The 19008-nt window shown below is 35.8% G+C and overlaps 2 protein-coding genes across 2 annotated transcripts; one reads left to right on the top strand and one right to left on the bottom strand.

Annotated features, from left to right (window-relative positions):
- Positions 1-1509: 1509 nt before the first annotated feature.
- Positions 1510-18912, bottom strand: PSMG2 (proteasome assembly chaperone 2). The gene is made up of 7 exons (XM_039846354.1): positions 18727-18912; positions 16939-17110; positions 13429-13487; positions 10486-10604; positions 9427-9600; positions 2619-2739; positions 1510-1817 (listed from the first exon to the last, which is right to left on the bottom strand). Exons 1-7 carry the CDS (start codon positions 18781-18783, stop codon positions 1725-1727), a joined length of 795 nt encoding a protein of 264 aa, XP_039702288.1. The 5' UTR covers positions 18784-18912; the 3' UTR covers positions 1510-1724.
- LOC120588970 (ubiquitin-40S ribosomal protein S27a-like) lies at positions 13869-14501 on the top strand. Its single transcript, XM_039846365.1, has one exon. It carries the CDS (start codon positions 13869-13871, stop codon positions 14307-14309), a length of 441 nt encoding a protein of 146 aa, XP_039702299.1. The 3' UTR covers positions 14310-14501.
- Positions 18913-19008: the final 96 nt, after the last annotated feature.

Below are 19008 nucleotides of genomic sequence, written 5' to 3'. Positions count from 1 at the left end.
AGGACCTGAACAGACACTTCTCCCTAGAGGACATACAAATGGCCAACAAATATATGAAAAGATGCTCAACATCACTAGCTATTAGGGAATTGCAAATCAAAACCACAATGAGATCCCATCTCACACCTTAGATAGCTATAATCAACAAGACAAGTAATAACAAATGTTGGAGAGGATATGGAGAAATAGGAACCCTCATACACTGCTGGTGGGACTGCAAACTGGTACAGCCGCTATGGAAAACAGTATGGAGGGTCCTCAAAAAACTAAGAATTGATCTACCATATGATCCAGCAATCCCTCTACTGGGTATTTACCCCAAAGACTTGAAAACTCATATCCGAAAAGATATTTGCACACCGATGTTCATAGCAGCATTATTCACAGTGGCCAGAACATGGAAGCAATCGAAGTGTCCTACGATAGATGATTGGTTAAAGAAGCTGTGGCACATATATGCAATGGAATATTACTCTGCCATAAAAAGAGTGAAATACTGCCATTTGCGACAACATGGATGGACCTCGAGATAATTGTGCTAAGCAAAATAATCCAGACAGAAAAAGTAGAAAATCACATGATATCACTTATACATGAGATATAAACTTAAAAGCAACAAATTAGCAGGACAAATAGAGACTCATGGATATGGACTATAGACTAGTGGTTACTAGCGGAGTGGGGGAGGAGTGGGAGGTAGACGGGGTAAAAGAGGTCAAATATAGGAGGATGGGGGAGGGTGAAGTGAATAAGGGGATCAAATATATGTTAGCTGAAGGAAACTGGACTTTGGGTGGTAAACACACAATAGAAAATACAGATGTCAAATGATATACATTTGAAAATTATATAATTGTATTAACCACTATTACCCCAATAAACTTAATTAAAATTAAAAAAGGAACCCAGAATGATTTATATATAAGAAACCACTTATTAAGTACTATGGAGTAAGGTGTAGCCCTTAATTTATAAGTATTTGTTTTACAGATGAGAAAGCCAAGGCACGGATATAACACAGCCAAATAGCAGATATATAAGATCATGTATAAAAAGTGACTGGTATGTAACAGGCATTCAAAAATGAAAACAACTTTTATTGTCTTTTCTTCTAAATATTTTTTGAGGTGGAGGAATTACTCTGAATTATTGTATTGGGCCTAATGTAATCACAGGGTCCTTATAAGTGAAAGAGGGAGAGAGACTTCAAGATGCTACGTTGTTGGCTTTAAGATGGAGGAAGGGGTCATTAGCCAGAGTGCTGCAACTCCTAGAAGCTGCAAAGGGGTAGGAAACAGAGTCACTCCTGGAGCCTCTAGAGAAAATACAGCCCTGTAAACACTTTGATTTAGTGGGACCTATTTTTGTACTCTGACTTCTAGAATTGTAAGATAATAAATTTGTGTTGTTTTAAGCCACTAAGTTTGTGGTTATTTGTTATAGCAGAAATAGGAAAGTAATACAGAACTCTGAGTCAAAAAAATAAAAAGATGTATTTCACAAAATTATTTAGGAAATATTTTATTGTACAAAATTTACATTTGTTGCATATGATGAAAGCATGGCAAAAACAACCTGTGTTAATCTATTTTTCCTTGAGATTCTCAGTGAAAAGTAAAGATTTATTTTCTAATATATTAGATAATACAACTTTTTATACAGTTGTTTAACGGTTGTGTTGGCAATAAGTATTTTGGGACATTAGGTATAAAACTGAAAACAGATCAAAAAAGTGCAGGGGGAAGCCCGCTGCCAAAGAGTAATCTCCAAGAACTTGGTATTTTCCAGGGCAAGGTAGATGCTGTGGGGTCTTCACACTGTAAGTGAAGAACAATACATTTTAATTCTTCTGCTTTGCCACCAAATCGCCTTTTAACATTTAAGTATTACAAAATTCTCCCTTCTCTAGCTTTTTAATTCATTTTGGTTTTGATACTTTTAGCTGTTTTTTTTTTTTTGGTAAGGAAAAGCAAAGTAGTAAATTTCTATGTCTTTATGTCAACTTAAGATAAATTTCTTCAAGTTCCAAATCATAAAGATATGTCAGAAAGGCTGTAGATTCCATCAAATAAAATCAAATTGAAAAGGAACAGGTTTTTTTTGTGTGGGTGTGATTCGGCAAAAGCACAAATTAAAAAGACAGTTACCTACCATATAAAGCTGCCTTATGGTACTTCTGTTATGCCTAAAAACTGATTTCCCTAGGTGTGATGCTCTTATTTCATAATAGAGAGAAATACTTTAATTATATCCATATTCAATAGCTACAGTATAGCTCACATAGCAATACCTTTTGTTTCCTAAAAAAAAATCCTGAATTCCAAAAAGAACTTATTTATTCTTATAAGAAGCTGTTTGGCATAAATGCAACTTAAACAATAAATACAATGAAATACTTAAGATTTTTCCTTTTTGGAAAATCAGCCTTATAACAAATGTAGACAATAGGTTGGTTAATTGCCCTCTTTTCAAAAGTTCGGCTAAACTAAATTTTACTTAAAGATATATTATATTTAACATGAACTTTTACTTATTTGGTCTACTTACATAGTACATAAATGCAAGTTTATGAGTACATAACCAGAGAAATCAGAGGATTAAGCTGTAGGAATACTTACATGTGGTTTGATAATTTGAAGCCATTCATTAAGATACTCAACCAGACCTAATGCATCTGGGATATTGTCTCCTTCTGAAACAAATTTCAGCAGAACCGCCACTGGGATTTCTTTAGAACAGCTACAACAAATTTAAAAAATAGTGAAGTATTCTACTTATAGCGGCTGCAGATTCCAGTGTGTCTGTTTTTATAGCTAAGATAATCTGCCAGGCTTTAGGCAAGATCACTTATTTTCCTTTGCCCCAGATATATTCTTCTGTTTGTGGGAACAGGACTAGAAGCCACGTAATGCTCATCTTGGACATATGCAAGTTTATGCCTCACACCAAGGCTGCATGAAAAACCATCCCCTCTATCCTTGGCTACAGGACATGAGATATGTTCTGATCTCCTACTAAAATCTACTATAGAAGACAGTGATTTTTCAGACATACCACAGCAAAGAGACTGAAAGATTAATACCTCGTTATTAATAGTCTAAAACAGTGGGGAAAAAACTATGGCATAAAGAGAAAATAACTACTTCTTACTATTGAGTGACTATGTGCTTAAGCAATGCCTGCATATTTTGATTCAATCACTACAATCCTTGAGGAAGTTATAATTATCTCCATTTCATAAACGAGTATTTGGAATAATGGGAACAACCTGGATTCAAACTCTAGCTTTGTCACTTAGCAGATATGTTGGGCAAGTTAATCAGGGCTTTACTGTCTTCATCTGTAAAAGGATCACAACGGAACCTACCTCGCAGATCAGTGTGAGGTTTAAAGGAGGTAATGAAGGCTGTGCTTAAAACAGTGTCCAATACAATGCCCATAATTAATGTGTTAGCAATTAATCATGGGGTAACTGAGGTTTAAAGGGACTGAAATGTAGTTAACATGCTCAAAGTTCTATATCTAGGAAGTGGCAGAGGTGGAACTCAAACCTAGGTCTTTCTGTCTCTATAACACAGTCTCTTGTTTTGCTAGAGATGTTTCAAGCTAGTGATGAGATGGATATACCAATGCAAAAATGCTTCCTATTTGCCAACAAAAGCAAAAATTGTTTCTAACACCCTAAAACCAAGAACTCTGAGAAAAATGTTAATGCCAAAATATGAGAGCACATGACTGACAGAGAGCAACAGAAATAAAGGTGAGTTGAGTTCCTAAGCTGGATATGAGATGTGGAAGAGATTCTGACATGTGGGTTCAGAAGTCTCAGATGTACCCAGAGAGCCTACTGCAGCATCTCAGTCTCTAAAAATTAGAAATTGGAAGTTGTTGGTACTAATCATACCATCTCAGTACATAGTTCTGAAATATCTTAGGGACACTCTAGCTCTGTATGGAAGCACTGTGGCTGTGATGGCTCAGAAGATTCTAGTTCCTAAGCACTCATGCTATGTATAACAGCTTTAGAAATGGCTCCTGCCTAGAGAAGGCTAGGCACTCTGGCAGTGCCTTCATTTTAAAGGCAGTAGCTTGAAAAGTACTGGTGTATGCCCTTGAACTTACAGTGCCTCTACTACTTTGCAACATAAAGAGTAGAATAATAGTTTTAATACCATCCTCTGGTCCTCTCTTAAAAAAAAAAAAAAAAGGTGGAGAATGATTAATTTTTGTGACATTAAAGTCTGACATATGAGATATAGCCATTATTAAATTACCAAAGTACTTCTATTCCAATATAACGGATCTCAGGTGAGCCACACCACTGTCACCATTTTTATTAGAGCAACTAGTATCTTTTTCAGAGATCAGAGTATACATTTGTTCTGATAGTGGGAAGGCAAAATATGTGTATATTACAAAAAAATTTAGCAAATAATCATGATATGCATTGAGGAAGAAAAAGGGTTCAAAACTGTATAAGCTATAAGTTTTGTGGGTTTTTTTTGCAATTTCAAAAACTTTCTTGCAATGAATGTATAATTACACTGAATGTTAAACATGGGTTTGGTTACAAATGAGTGAAAGATTTGTGTTAGAAAATTAAATAAAATCGATTTTGTGAGAAACATTGTCAAGTAGGATGAACTCTAAAGTGACAAATGTTTTGCTGTATCTTGGAGATAGGTATATTTAATTCAACTATATTTTAAAGAAGTTGAAAACAGATTAAAAACTTATTAGTGGTAGTTATTTCTGGGTGATAGAACTGAGTATTTTAAATATTGTTTGAGTAGTCTATATTTTCTAAATGTTCTATGAGTATGTCTAACTTTGATAATATTTTTGGTTATTATTGTTAACTTTTAAAATATTTTGTTAATGTTGCTAAGTTGACAGCTACCCAGTTGTTGTTTATCTGGCCTCATAGAGTTTCACCCTACACGTGTGTGGCTTAAAATTCAGATCCTCAGAGCTCTTCTGAGTAGCTTCCTCCTCTCTGGTTCTCTGCCTTGCACTTTCTAGTTATCTCAGCCTTCACGAACTCTGATCTGGTATTTCCTCAACTCAGCAAGACTGCAGCTTTCTATCTGGGTTCCCTCCCCATCCCTGTGTTGTAGTCTGGAAAGTATCTCCAAGCAAAAAGTTGGGGCAATTGTAGGACTTTATTTGCCTTCTCTCAAAGAACCACACTTGTGTGCTACTTGTTGTCCCATGCCTGTAAAACAGCTGTTTCATTAATTCTGTCCAGTTTCTAGTTGTTTACAGCAGGAGGGCAAGTCTGATATCAGTATTCTGACATGGCAAGAAACAAAAGTATGAGACTGATTTGTAAAAAATAAGAAGTCAGTCTGAAGGGGTAGAGTGCAATGGGATTACAAAGAGAGGGAGTAAATTCCTTATGTAGAAGAGAGACACAGCAAGGACACACAAGAAATGATGTGTCATTTGAGTCTTGTGAACTGGGTAGGTTTTTGCAAGGGGAAAAAAGAAAAGTAGAAGGAATAAGCAAGGAAGAATAAGACAGCTTTTAGGAAATTGTGAATGCAGTAGTTCAGCTGGAGTAGAGCACAAGGTGGATAGAAAACAAGGAATGAGCCAGGCAAGGAGACCATGGAGGGCCTTGTATGGCATATTAAGGAGCACGAACCAGATTATGCAAAAAAGCAAGTAAAACTGCTGATGGATTTTACTCAGAGAGTGTTATGATCAGTTTTACATTTTAGAAAGTTAATTCTAGCAACACTGATAAGATGGATCAGAGTGGGTCAGAATGGAGGTGGCATGGGAATCAAGAGACCTTGACAGTAGTTGCTATAAACTGTGTCCCTCTAAAGCTCTGTTGAGGCCCTAACCCAAATGTGATGGTATCTGGAGATAGTATGTTCAAGAGGTAATTAGGTTAAATTAGGTTATAAGGGTAAGGCCCTAACCCAACAGGACTGTGGACTTATAAGAAGAAGAAGAGAGACCTCCCCACCAACTCTCTCTCTGCCACGTGATGATACAGCCAGAAGGTGGCCATCTGCAAGCCAGGAAAAGAGCCTTCACCAGAACCCAACCATGCCAGCACCCTGATCTTGGACTTCTAGACTCCCAGAACTGTGAAGAAATATAAATTTCTGTTAAGCTCCCCGCAGTCTATATTATGGCTGCCTGAGCAGACTAATACAGCAGTCTAGGCCACAAATGATGTGGCCTGAATGAAGCAAGAGAGAATCAAAGCTGGTGGTTTGCAGGGCAGGTGCAGAGAATGATTAGGTAGCCAGAGGTTCCAGGCTGTGGTAAAAGAACAGTTTAGGTTATATATATTATGGGGAATCAGCTAGGCTGGAAAAAAAGTAATAACACAAATGAGGGATGGACTATGAAAAAAAAAAGGAAGTTGAAGGAAATGATGCTTTTAATAAGAATAGAGTAGGTTTTAAGGGAAAAGAGAAAGCGAAATGACATGTAAGTATAGCCAGAGATGGACAAAACAATCACTACTGGGAAAATGAGTTGAAATGCCTGTATCATTTCTGATAAAGTCTTAAATATTTTCCGAAAGAAAGCAGAGGCATAAGTAATTACAAATAACAAAGAATAGGTTCAACTTTTAGACAAAGAATAAAGCTTATTGGGAAGAACAGGATCATGGGTGAAACCCTATAGTGAAATGGTTAAAAGTACAGGATTTGCGGCCAGATGCCTATGTTTGAATCCTAGTTCTGCCACTTACCACCCATATGACTTTTAGCAGTTATTGAACCTTCAATTATCTTATTTACAACACGTGGTTAATACCGGTGCATACCTATATGATTATTATGAAAATTAAATAACTTAATACACGTAAGGTGCACAGAACAGTACCAGGCACGTACTTTGCTATTACCTCGACTATTATATTACTGTTACTACTACCATGACTTCAGGTCATGCAGAAGTTATAACACAGATTTTAAAGCAAGCAAACCAGTCATTCTATTTTTCAATGCTAAGTTTATACTCCTGAAATTGTTATGTACAGAGGCAGATTTATTAGTTGAGTCTGAGCAGATTTATTGGTAGTAGGGACATATTTTTCCTAGGGTTAGTTCTGACCGACTCTCTAAAGCTATTGCAGAGGGATATCCCTCATCTCTCTTCATGGGAGAACAAAGAGTAGATTATATGTGCTTGAGAAGAAGCAGAAGCCACCCTCTAAAAGCTCCCTCCCCCCTTTTCACACTACTGGCTCTGTCTTCCATGAACTTATCAGGCACATCAATTCCCAGTAAGTAGGAAGACTCAGGGGGAGTTAAAGCATACAGCAAGGCCTACTGGTTAGCACTGAACTTAACTTCAGTCTTATGAAACAGAAGACTACGGGATAAGGCAGGTAAAAACAGAGATAGTGTAAGTGTGTACTGGGCATGGACATAAATCAATTTATAAAAAGATGGGCTAAAAGAAAAAAGATCTCTCTCTAGTTTCTATCTTTACTTTCGGTTACCTTTGAAATGTTCAGGATTCCTAAAGACTAATTAAGAGTGACTGTAGAGGATTTAAAAGACAAATGCATAAAAATAATTATAAATCTGTTACTGGGCACAAAATGTTTAAAGATGTAACTTGTGATGACAGTATATAATGAGTAGGAAGAACAGTGTGTATAGGAGTAGTTTTTGTATGCAACTGAAGTTGTGAGTATCAATTCAAATTAGATTCTTATAACTTTAGGATATTATATGAAATCCGCATAGTAACAACAAAGCAAGCATCTACAGATTGTACTCAAAAGGATATGTGAAGAGAATCAAAATATGTCACTACAAAAAATCAACTAAGCACAAAAGAAGGCATTAATGGAGGAAATGAAGAACAAAAAAGCTATATTACATATAAAAAACAAATAAGAAAATGACAGAAATCTTTATCAGTAATTACTTTTAATGAAAATAGATTAAACTCTCCAACCAAAAGACAGAGATTGGCAGAATGGATAAAAACACATATTCAACTATGTGTTCTCTACGAGAGATTCACTTAAGATTTACGGACAGTTTGAAAGTGAAAAATGGAACAAGATATTCTACGCAAATGGTAACCATAAGACAGCAGAATAGCTATACTAATATCAGACAAAATAGAATTTCCAGTCAAAAACTGTTAGAAGAGACAAAGCAGTCCATTTTATATTGATAAAAGGGTCACTTGAGAAGATGTAACAAATATAAACATGTATAAAACAAGAGCCCCCAAATACGTGAAGCAAATACTGACAGGACAGATGGGAGAAACAGACAGTGCTACAGTAGTAGTTGAAGACGTCAATACTTCATATTCAATAATGGATAGAACAAACAGAAGATTAGTAAGGAAACAGATGACTTGAACAATATTATACATCAATTAGACCTAAAAGACATATACAGAACACTCCACTCAAGAAAGGCATTTTTCTCAATTGCACATGGAACATTCTCCAGGATAGACCATTTGTTAAGGCACAAACAAGAACTGACATATTTAAAAGACTGAACTCATACAAAGTGTCTTTTCCATCACAAATGAATGACAATAGAAATCAACAACAGAAGAAAAACTGGAAAATTCACAAATATGCGGAAATTAAACAACACATTCTTAAACAATCAATGGGTCAAATAAGAAATCACAAGGAAAATTAGAAAATACTTAACAGATGAATGAAAATGAAAACACAACAAACTTAAAGGATATAGCAAAAGCTGTGCTAAGAGGGAAACTTATAGTAATTAAAGGCATATATTAAAAAAGAAGAAATTTCTCAAATCAATAACCCAAGTTTCCATCTTAGGAACCAGAAATAGAAGAGCAAATGAAATCCAAAGCTAGCAGAAGTAGGAAAATAATGAAGATTAATTAGAGTGGCGATAAATAAAACAAAGAACAGAAAAATAACAGAACAATCAATAAAACCAAGAGCTGTTTATTTGAAAAGATCAACAAAATTGAAAAATGTTTAGCAAAACTGAGAATTAAAAAAACAAAAGCGAGGACATTACTACTGTTTGTATAGAAATAAAATAGGACTTTTATTTAATGAATACAGATTTCCTATATAGAATAATGACAATGTTCTGAAAGTGGTGATGGGTACACAACACTATGACTGTATTTCACAACACTTAATTGTAATCTTAAAAATGGTTAATTCAATGTTATGTATATTTTACCAAAACTAAAACAAAAAAAGATGATAGAGAGTCATAGAACAAGTATCAGGATCCCTAACATGCTATGCATATTAAAGCATTAAATATGGCTTTTCAGGAACCTATTCCACAATCAAAGTCCAATCTTTCCCCTGAATGTTCCTATTTTACATTTTCAAAATTCCAATAAGTAATCCGACACACTCTCCAATTATCTTATTTTTAAAAAAGGGGGGGAACAAATGAACAAACAGGCAAACAAACTCACCCTTCATCATAGAGTGTTTTTGTGATACCTCCTCCGGGAATACGAATACAGAACTCAGAATCGTGTGTTTCAGGAATGCATTGGCTTTTTTCCATCTCTTCCCAGTTAAGGCTCTTTATTTTATTTTGGACACTTTTTTGCATGGAAGGTGTAAGAAGGTACCTGAAAGGAGTACTAGAAACGATTATAGAATTAACTTTCTAAAAATTCACAAATATGAATATTAGGCAAAAATCAGTTATTTTAGCAAAAATTATCTTGTTCTCCATATGTTTTGCTGCCCAAGGCAAAACACAAGTTTCAGCAGTCTAAGGAAGAATAACAAGTAAAAATACTGCTCTGACTTGCTATTTACATACTTAGGAGAGAGGGTAAAGAAATAGGAAACCTTAAACTAAGGCAAGGCCATCATGAAGATAAATCTATTTCCCATAGCTATGCTCCCTTTCTGGCTATGAAGCCTATTTGGGATTCCTAAGAATTAGTCCAGTTTTGAAAGTCTTGGCTGACACTTTTCATGATTTTCTAGGCGCATAAATGATAATGCAATAAAACAGATTACATTTCTATCTTTTGGATACTTTGTCAAATTTTTAAGAATTCAGTCTGACATGCTTGGGAGCTATACTTAAAGGCAACTAGATTTCTGCAAATACAAATGGTTGAATATATGGAAATAAAATAAATAGAAGTTATTTATTTTCAATCTTTTGAAAACTACCAATAAAACTTAGGTACCCTTCCTCCTCTTTTTCTTCATCAGCTGAGCTCTGTGATGTTCTCAAGCACATGATGTCAAATAATCAAAGTACAGTTCCAGAACCATCTTTATCTTTACACTAAAGCTTCCCTTGTACCCTAACTATAGTACCAAAAGGATCTACCTAACTGTGCTCCCTTCCTAGCTACTGTTTTTTTTGCCTTCCTCTTTCTAAATTCCAGGAAGGAGAGGTAAGGATATACATGGCTTTTAAAACTTATTTTAACTTTTTAATAGATAAGTCATTATAACAATGTATAAATCATAACAAAAATATTTTTTCAAAGGCAAAAACATACCTACGAAGCTGCAGATCGTTACGGTGATATGAATGACTGCTCGAAAGAACAATAACTTTGGCGCAGTTACTACTTTTCACCCAGGAAAGCAGTTTTTCACAGAATGGCTTCGATTTATACTTTGTATATATTGAAAGAATAAAAAAAAATCTGAAAGTTAGATCTTAGAGCATAACGAGAATATCTTATGTAATATTTTATCAACTTTATGTGATGATATATATTTACATAAACTAAGAATTTTTAGATCCACTTACTGTCCTCAAACTGAAGGTGGAAAATGAAAAGCAATAAATTACGTATCATGTCTTTACAATTAAGAAGTAAATTAATAGTGAGGAATCTAGATTTTAAAAAATTCTATTCTAACAAAGGAAAATTTCCCAGTTCTCTAATTAATCTATTGTTACTTAAAAACTACCACATGGCCATTTATGAGATGTTCTTGCCAGAAATTCCTGACCTGAATCTGATCTTGAGAAAACAATCAGGTGAATCCAGAATGCCAAACACCTGGCCTCACTTTCTCAAAGGAGTCAATATTGTGAAGACTAGAAAGGAGGGCAAGTTCTACACGGGATACCAACTAAAAGGGGGTAATAGCCAAGTGCAACTTGTGAACTTTAAGTGGATCCAGAATTGAAGGATATTTTAAAGACAACAGGGAAATTTGAATATGTTAGATGATACTACTGAATAATTCCTTAAATGCTGATTTCCTTAGGTGTGGTAATGGTGTTGTGGTTGTGAAGATTATCCTTGTTCTTGAAAGATATGTGCTGAAGTATCTGGGGTTAAATATGGATTGTCTGGCAGAACAAAATTGCACGTACAGGCAAACAGAGAGAGAGAATCAAGCAGGTGTAGCAAGATGTTAACAACTGATTAAATCTGAAATGTAGGTTATAAAATTTTGGGGGGAAACACTTTATGGAAACTTTTAACAGACTGTTAATAAATTATTCGATAAAATTTTAAATGCAGATAACGGCTAACTTTTAAAAACAGGAGGGCAGCATAGTAAAATGGTTAAGACAGACTCTGGAGTCAGGCTGTCTGGTCTAGAATGCTAGCTTTACCTCCCACAGACTATGTCTCGGACAAATTGCTTAACCTTTCAGTGTATGTTTTCTCATTTGTAAAATGAGGATAATGTTAGCACCTGCCTCACAGGATTACTGTGAGAATTAAGTAGAGTAATATACATTAAGTACTTAGAACAGTATTGGTGCAAAGAATCAATGCTCAATAAATGTTTGTTACTCTGAAATCACTCTATTTCCATCTACCAAAAGTTTTATTTAGGAGTGTTTGAACTTTCTATCTCAATATCTCACACTGATATTGATATGAACAAAAAAGTAAACCAAAAAGCCACAAAGCACAATGTAAAAATGTTAGCAACTTTTATTGCAAGATCTCTGGGTATGACATTAACTAAAGAAAGTAAGGAGTGATTCCAATATACTAAAATAATCATAACACTACTCACGATAGCCTCAAATTGGAAAAAATGAAATACTCTATCAACAGTACAATCAATAAATTATGGTTTATACAATAGAATCCCATAGAAGTGAGAATAAACAAACTACTTCTACTTGCAAGGACATAAATGAATCTCACAAATAGAATGTCAAGGAAGATAGACATAAAGAAGTGCATGCCTTAACTGTCCATTCATATAACAATATAATGACTAGGGTGGGGCATGGTGGAGGGCCTCTGGAATGTTGATAAATTTCTGACCTGAACAGACCATACCTTAATCCACTCAACAAACATTTATTGAGAGCTTCTCTATATGCAAAGCACTATTCTAGAAGCAGGGGATATAAGAGTGAATGACACATCATCATTTCTCTCAGGAAACACTTACTTTCTATTAGAAGTAAATAGTAAACACATATATGACACGCCAGGTAGTAACGATGAGTTGTGAAGAAAACTAGCACAGGATTAAGATGATAGCAAGGGAGGTCAGGGAAGGCCTTTTTGATGAGGTAACCTTTAAGCGAAGACTAAGGGAAAAGTATTCCAGGCAAAGAAATTAATGTAAAGACTCTGAGATAGGAGTGAGCTTAATCTGTTTGAATAACAGAGGGAGGCCAGTGTGGCTGAAGCAGGGTAAGCTAAAGGGAGAAACAGGCAATGAGCACACAGAAATGGCTGGAGGTTAGATAAGGTAGAGCAGCTGTCCAATAGAATTCTGCAATAATAGAAATACTTTTTATGGCAAGCGCTTCCCAAATATGGCTGTGGAGAACTTGAAATGTGGCTAGAATGATGGAGGAACTGAATTTTAAATTTTATTTACTTTTAATTAATTAATTAAAATTTAAATAGCTACACATGGCTAGTGGCTACCTATCAGTGCAGATATAGAGCCTGATAGGCCATGGTAAGGACTGTGAATTCACTTTGAGTGAGATGGGAAGCCACTGGAGGGTTTTAAGAGAGAAGTGATGCACTTTGATTTAGGTTTAAACGATTATTGGTGGTGCTGTTCGCAGACTATTACGTATTTGTGGGGAGTGGGGTGCCAAGAGTAGAATTGGGCGAAAGAGTCAACCGTGGTACAATGGAAGCAGTGGAAGAAGAAAGAAGCTGGATGCAGAATATATTTTTATACATAATTTATATCTAGGTGTCACTGGTTGAAATGTAATACAAATAAACCTATAATATTTACATGCTTAAATTTTTTCAGCAATGCTACCTTAATCAGGAATATATAAGACCCAAGCAATATGTCCCACTTTCTTTCAATATAATCATGAAATTTTATGAGACTATTTCACTATAGAATCAGACCTTTCTTAACTATACATACAATGAAAAGAACGGAAATGATTACTGAATCTTAATTCTTAATGATGCTTTGTATTTTCTCATTATATTTTACTTTAATAAACATAAAAAAGGCAAATATAACATACTAACTTTAATAAAAATGGATCTTAACTGAAGAGCCACTAGCTTCTTCGAAGGCAAAGAATACACTGCAAATACAAGAAAACAAAATCATACAATAGTTAAAATGGAGTTACAGGAAAAAAATTAATATAAAAATTAAAATTGAATTATAAAAACTTTGTCTCTAAATATTTTTAATAATTAAAATATAGAACATATGCACTATATCATTGGGTTAAAGTAAAACATTTTAGAAGTACGTTAAAATGTACCTGTGGGCTTTACTCTATAGAATACATTCATTTCTAGAAAATTAACTGTAAGAAAATATCAAAAAAATTTTTTTCTGACTTTGATTATAAAACCAGAGAAGTTTCCCCTTGGAACTTACAGGCTTTACGACAAATAAAATCATTAAGAATGTTTTGGTTTTCTGATCTGCCATCTGTGGTGGAACTGTCACCAAAATGCAGACTTTTGTGAAAACCCTTAAGGAGAAGACTACCACTCTCAAGACTGAACCCTCGAATACAAAAGAAAATATAAAGGCCAAGATCCAGGATAAGGAAGGAATTCCTCCTGATCAGCAAAGGCTGCTCTTTCCTGGCAAGCAACTGGAAGATGAATATACTCTGTCTGACTACAATATTCAAAAGGAGTCCACTCTTAATCTTGTGTTGAGACTTCTTCTTGGTGCTAAGAAAAGGAAGAAGAAATCTTATACCACTCCTAAGAAGAATAAGCTTAAGAGAAAGAAGGTTAAGCTGGCTGTCCTGAAATACTATAAGGTGGGTGAGAATGGCAAAATCAGTCGCCTTTGTCAGGAATGCCCTTCAGATGAATGCAGTGCTGGAGTTTTTATGGCCAGCCACTTTGACAGACACATTATTGTGGCACATGTTGTATGACCTATTGCTTCAATAAACTGGAAGACAATTAATTGTATATGGGTTAATAAAAGACATGAACTAACAACAACAACAAAAAAGAATGTTTTGGTTTCTGATATTCTCCCCTCTTTAGAGATCAGCAACACTCATTGGGGTTAACAGAAGAATAAAATGTAGAACGTGAGCCATATAATACAATCCCTGGAATAGGTACATTTATGTTCTTTAGGAGTTTGTGAAAGACCTGAAATAACATGAAATTTTTTCTGTAAATCAATGTATGTGTATTTTTTTCTGGCAAAAGGATCTATAACTTCCAATAGATTCTATAAGGGGCCCAATTTACTGATGCTTAAGATGTCCCTGCCAACTTCACCTCTAAGAATGAGAAGCTCTGATATGAACCAAAGACAAAATATAGTCTTTAAGGTCAAATGATTAGGCCACTGTGCTAAGGGGTAAGCTTTTAGTTACTATGAAAAGATTACATTCATTTCTAGAAAGTTAATTTTCCCTAGACTTGGGCAAATCCTTTGGTGGATCGTGTCTCTCATGCTATAGGTCTTTAGCGGATTGTCGTCTTGAACTGGTGTGGTATGATTGGGGGCTATGCTGCATTAGCAAGTCTAGTAACCACCAGGTATGTTCAGGGCAAAGGAGGCTAGAGTATGAAGTTTAGGAATTAAAGAAAAAGGCATAAATTTAGGGAAATGGGACAAAGGCATAGGCCACTCAGGCCTCTAATCTATCTCTGACATATAGTGCAATGCAACAGATGTACTGAGGAGGGAAAAGCTAAGCTTTAAAACGTAAGCTATACTACTTTCTATAATAGCAATACTCATGTTCTCCATCAGTGTATCACGCAGTTCTTTTTGTTGTTAAGATCCTGTTTCCAACACCTTTTTCTTCTGATGAGATAGATATGAAAGCAACATCACCTTTCATGTATTCTGGCTAAAAATATTTAGTTTTTATCTAACACAGTTGCAGAAAATACAGAGACTAGAGGAACAAGCCAAATGACATAAGGAGTAATCAAACAAATGTAGAAGGCAGGACATTCTATAGAATAATGGGTCCAGTTTTTTAACAAATCAGTTTCATGAAGAAGGAAAAAAAAAAAAGAGTAAAAGAGAATACAAAGGCACAAATTCAGATGTCCTATGGATCCTGGTTTGGACATTTTAAAAGACATTTTGGAGTAAATTGGGCCAATATGAATGTGGATAGGGTATAGAAAGTTATTAAGAAACTGTATCGCTAATTTTTTAAAATTTGATGGTATTTTAGCTATATAAGAAAATGTTCTTAAACAATAAGAGATACGTACTTACATGTTTGGGGGTGGAGTGTCATGAAGTCTATAATTTATTTCAAAATACCTCATCTTAGAAAAGAATAAAATGGATTAAAGAGCTATATCCAACTGACCTGTTGCCAATTAGTGTCAGTGGAAAGCCAGTAGGTCTTCCACCAGACTGAAGGTGTAGTTAGCAGGTGGTATGATGCTTAGGAGGCAGGTCTTGGGGCCTGAGTGCCTTGATTAGAAGCTAAGTTACACCAATCATTAATCATACAACCTTAACTTTTCTGTGCAATGGGTTCCTCATCTATAAAACTATGGAGTAATTGTGAGGATTAAATGAGTTAATCCATGTAAATGCACACAGTATTCAGCTTATAGATAAAAATAAATGATAGTTCTCATGAGTGGAAGTATATAAATTCTAGTTCTAACATACAGTCCTTTATCCTTTAAGGCAATAACTGAAATTCTATCTTGTGTTAACAAAGTCATCTTTCCTGCAAGAATTTCAATATCATTTCTTGAAAGTGTATTTCATTATCACAAGCTAATGACATGCTTAATAAAACTGACAAAAAACAAAATGCTTCTTCTTTCAATCCACCAATGGTCTTTCATGCTCCTCCATCAACTCTGACTTTGACCTTAAAATGGTAAAAGACTGAGAGGCCAACAGAGGAACTGGCCATCAAACCAAGTAGCTGGATGCTCCGGTGCTTCCTGATCAACAGCTTTTCCCTTCCTCACTCAGTGCAGTGCCACATTATAAACAAACAGCGGTCAGTGCAATATAAACTGTGTTCCCTGATTAAGCCTAATAGTCCAATAAGAAATTATGCATATTTACAGCATGGGAAAAGCCTACATCTATTAATAGCATTAGGCAACTTAATTTCTCCAAGCCTTATCAATACCATATTATTATGGATTCTATAACAATGTGAGAGGGATGACTGAGGCTTAGATGAGGTAGCACGTATTAAATACACAGGACTTAACTCTGTGGAATTCTCTTTTCCACTTTCTCTGGTTTTAGTGATATTTACACACGTCAGTAAGAATACAGACCTGAAAATGAAAGGGGGAAAATAAAACCCATATCAAAAAAAAAAAATTTCAAAATCTATCTAAGGATACAAATACATTCACATCTCTCACAGGAGTTGCCATTTAGAAAAGGCTAAGAACTAAAACTAGCATATAAGCGAATAGGAGAATGTGTCTGAATTCTAAATTCTGCATAAAGCTGGCACTACGTAAATGCTTGTAGAGTCTATTTCTAATGTAAAACACTACTTTATCTTGTAGCAGAATAAAATATGCTGAAGTCTTACATACCTTCAGCATTTATACTGAGTTCTGTTGAATCTTCTTCTGACGTTGCATATGGATTGTTTCCAACCATTGGCACAAGACAATCAGTATAGAAGTAACCAATCTTACACATATTCAGTGTAGAAATAATCAGATCTATTGCAAGTTGGCCAACATTTCCAACGGATACTGCTGGCTGAAATTATTTAAAAAATGTTCATTAAGGCAACAACATTAGCAGCACTTTCAAAGGTTTAGATAGAAGACAATAATCACAGCAGTAATATTGAAAGTTTATGCTCAAGTGCATCACATGTAGTACTGACTCTTTCATTAGTTGCAACTGAGGCATCAGTGGGGGCCTCCTCTACCTTTGAGACTATTGATTTAACACTTACTGAATGCCTACTAGGTGTCAATCATTGCTCTAGGTGCTAGGAATGCTATATAACAAATCAACAAAAGTTCCTGCCTTCATGGAGCTTCCAGTCTAGGAAGGGAATAGTTTACCTGTAATAAAATAAAGAGTAAAATACACAGTGGTAAGTGCTATGGAGAAAAATTAAGGGACTGTGAGTGTGTATGTCTTTGGCTGCAATTTTAAATAGGGTGCAATTTTTAAAAGAATCACTTCAAGTGACAACTATAGACTTGAAAGAGGTAAGGGAGAGACTGACACAATGATGGGAGAAAGGATATTTTGGGTAGTGGGAAAGCAAGTGTAAACGCTGTGAGGTATGAACGAAAGTGATCTCGGGGCTTCTGGTTTTTTTTTATTAATGCCTGAATGTTGCAGTGAGCTTATTTTCATAGTAAAAACACCACATACACACTTATCCCTATGACTTCAAATAGTCCAACTGCCAAATCTCTAGCTACAGCTAGAACAATTATCTGAACTCCACAGTCTAATAGATATCTCCGCATGCTTACATCACAAGTAATTCACATTCAACATGTACAAAATTAAACTTTTGCCTAAACTTGTCCTAAAATTTTGTATTTCAGGAAAGAACAGCAATTATTGAGCCAATGACCTAAACCAGGACTCTTCCCTTTCCTTCACTAACCACATATAACACATGACCAATTTTCCTTGGTTTTATTATGTTTTTTTAAGATTCCACAAAAAGGTTTTCTTAACAGCCCCTCATTTCCCTTCCCCTCCTAATAGATCCTAAGGTCTTTTTGTATCTTTTAAAAACTTATATCCTAGCATTTATTGTCTTTATTGACTTATGTATTCTTAACTAGACTGTAAAGTCCTTAAGAACAATGACCTAGTCCTAGTCTAATATTGTCATAAAATAGACTGTTTCTCGAAAAAAATTAATTAATACGGACAATTTTAGAAGCGATAAAACCGTGTTAGCTATTGGCAAAAGTTGCTTTTATTACCTTAGCTGTAACTTTCTGGTTAATGACAATGACTTGCTAGCTTAAGAATGGCTCTAAAACTAGTTGAAAAAGATTGTCTAGGATAAAATGTAAACAAAATGTCCCGCATATCACAGGTACAACGTATCGGTAATATCCAAACACATTACGTTGTACAGCCAACAAAGACTACAAACCGGAGAATTAGATACAAGGCCTGGTGACAGCGCCACCAAAAGTTCTATTTGGACCGCCGCCCTCAGAGACAAACCCCCTACATTTTCGGCGCAGGCTGAAAATCTGAAATGGAGAAAAGTGCTCTTTCTGCCAGTCCTGGGTGAGACAGCCCGAGTGGCAGTGGCGGTACCACACGCGCCGCCGGAGAGACAGCAGCTCGGAGCTGGGCGGGGAAGAGTTCGCGAAACGGGGACTCACCATCAGGAGGGTGAAACCCGCGAGGTCGGGGACCGACTCTCCGTAGGGAACAAACATGGTCACACTGAAGTGGGTAAGCGCGGGTCTGACAGGGAGCAGGCGGCGGGGAGCAGATATCAGCAGCGCACGCCTTGCATGCCCGCGAGTCGCTGGAACACCGCGCGACGCGAGCGGGGCGGGGCCAGGAGGACGGGGTCCTTCGAGGTCCTCGGCGCCGGATGTTGAGGGGCCCGCCGATCCACCTGCCGGTCGGGAGGACAGAAAGGGACCGCGAGGGAGGGC

The sequence above is a fragment of the Pteropus medius genome, unplaced genomic scaffold (genome assembly GCF_902729225.1).
Source record: "Pteropus medius unplaced genomic scaffold, Ma_sr-lr_union100, whole genome shotgun sequence".
Lineage (NCBI taxonomy): Eukaryota > Metazoa > Chordata > Mammalia > Chiroptera > Pteropodidae > Pteropus > Pteropus medius.
The sequence above is the reverse complement of the archived record's forward strand: the minus strand, read 5'-3'. Positions and strand labels throughout refer to the sequence as shown.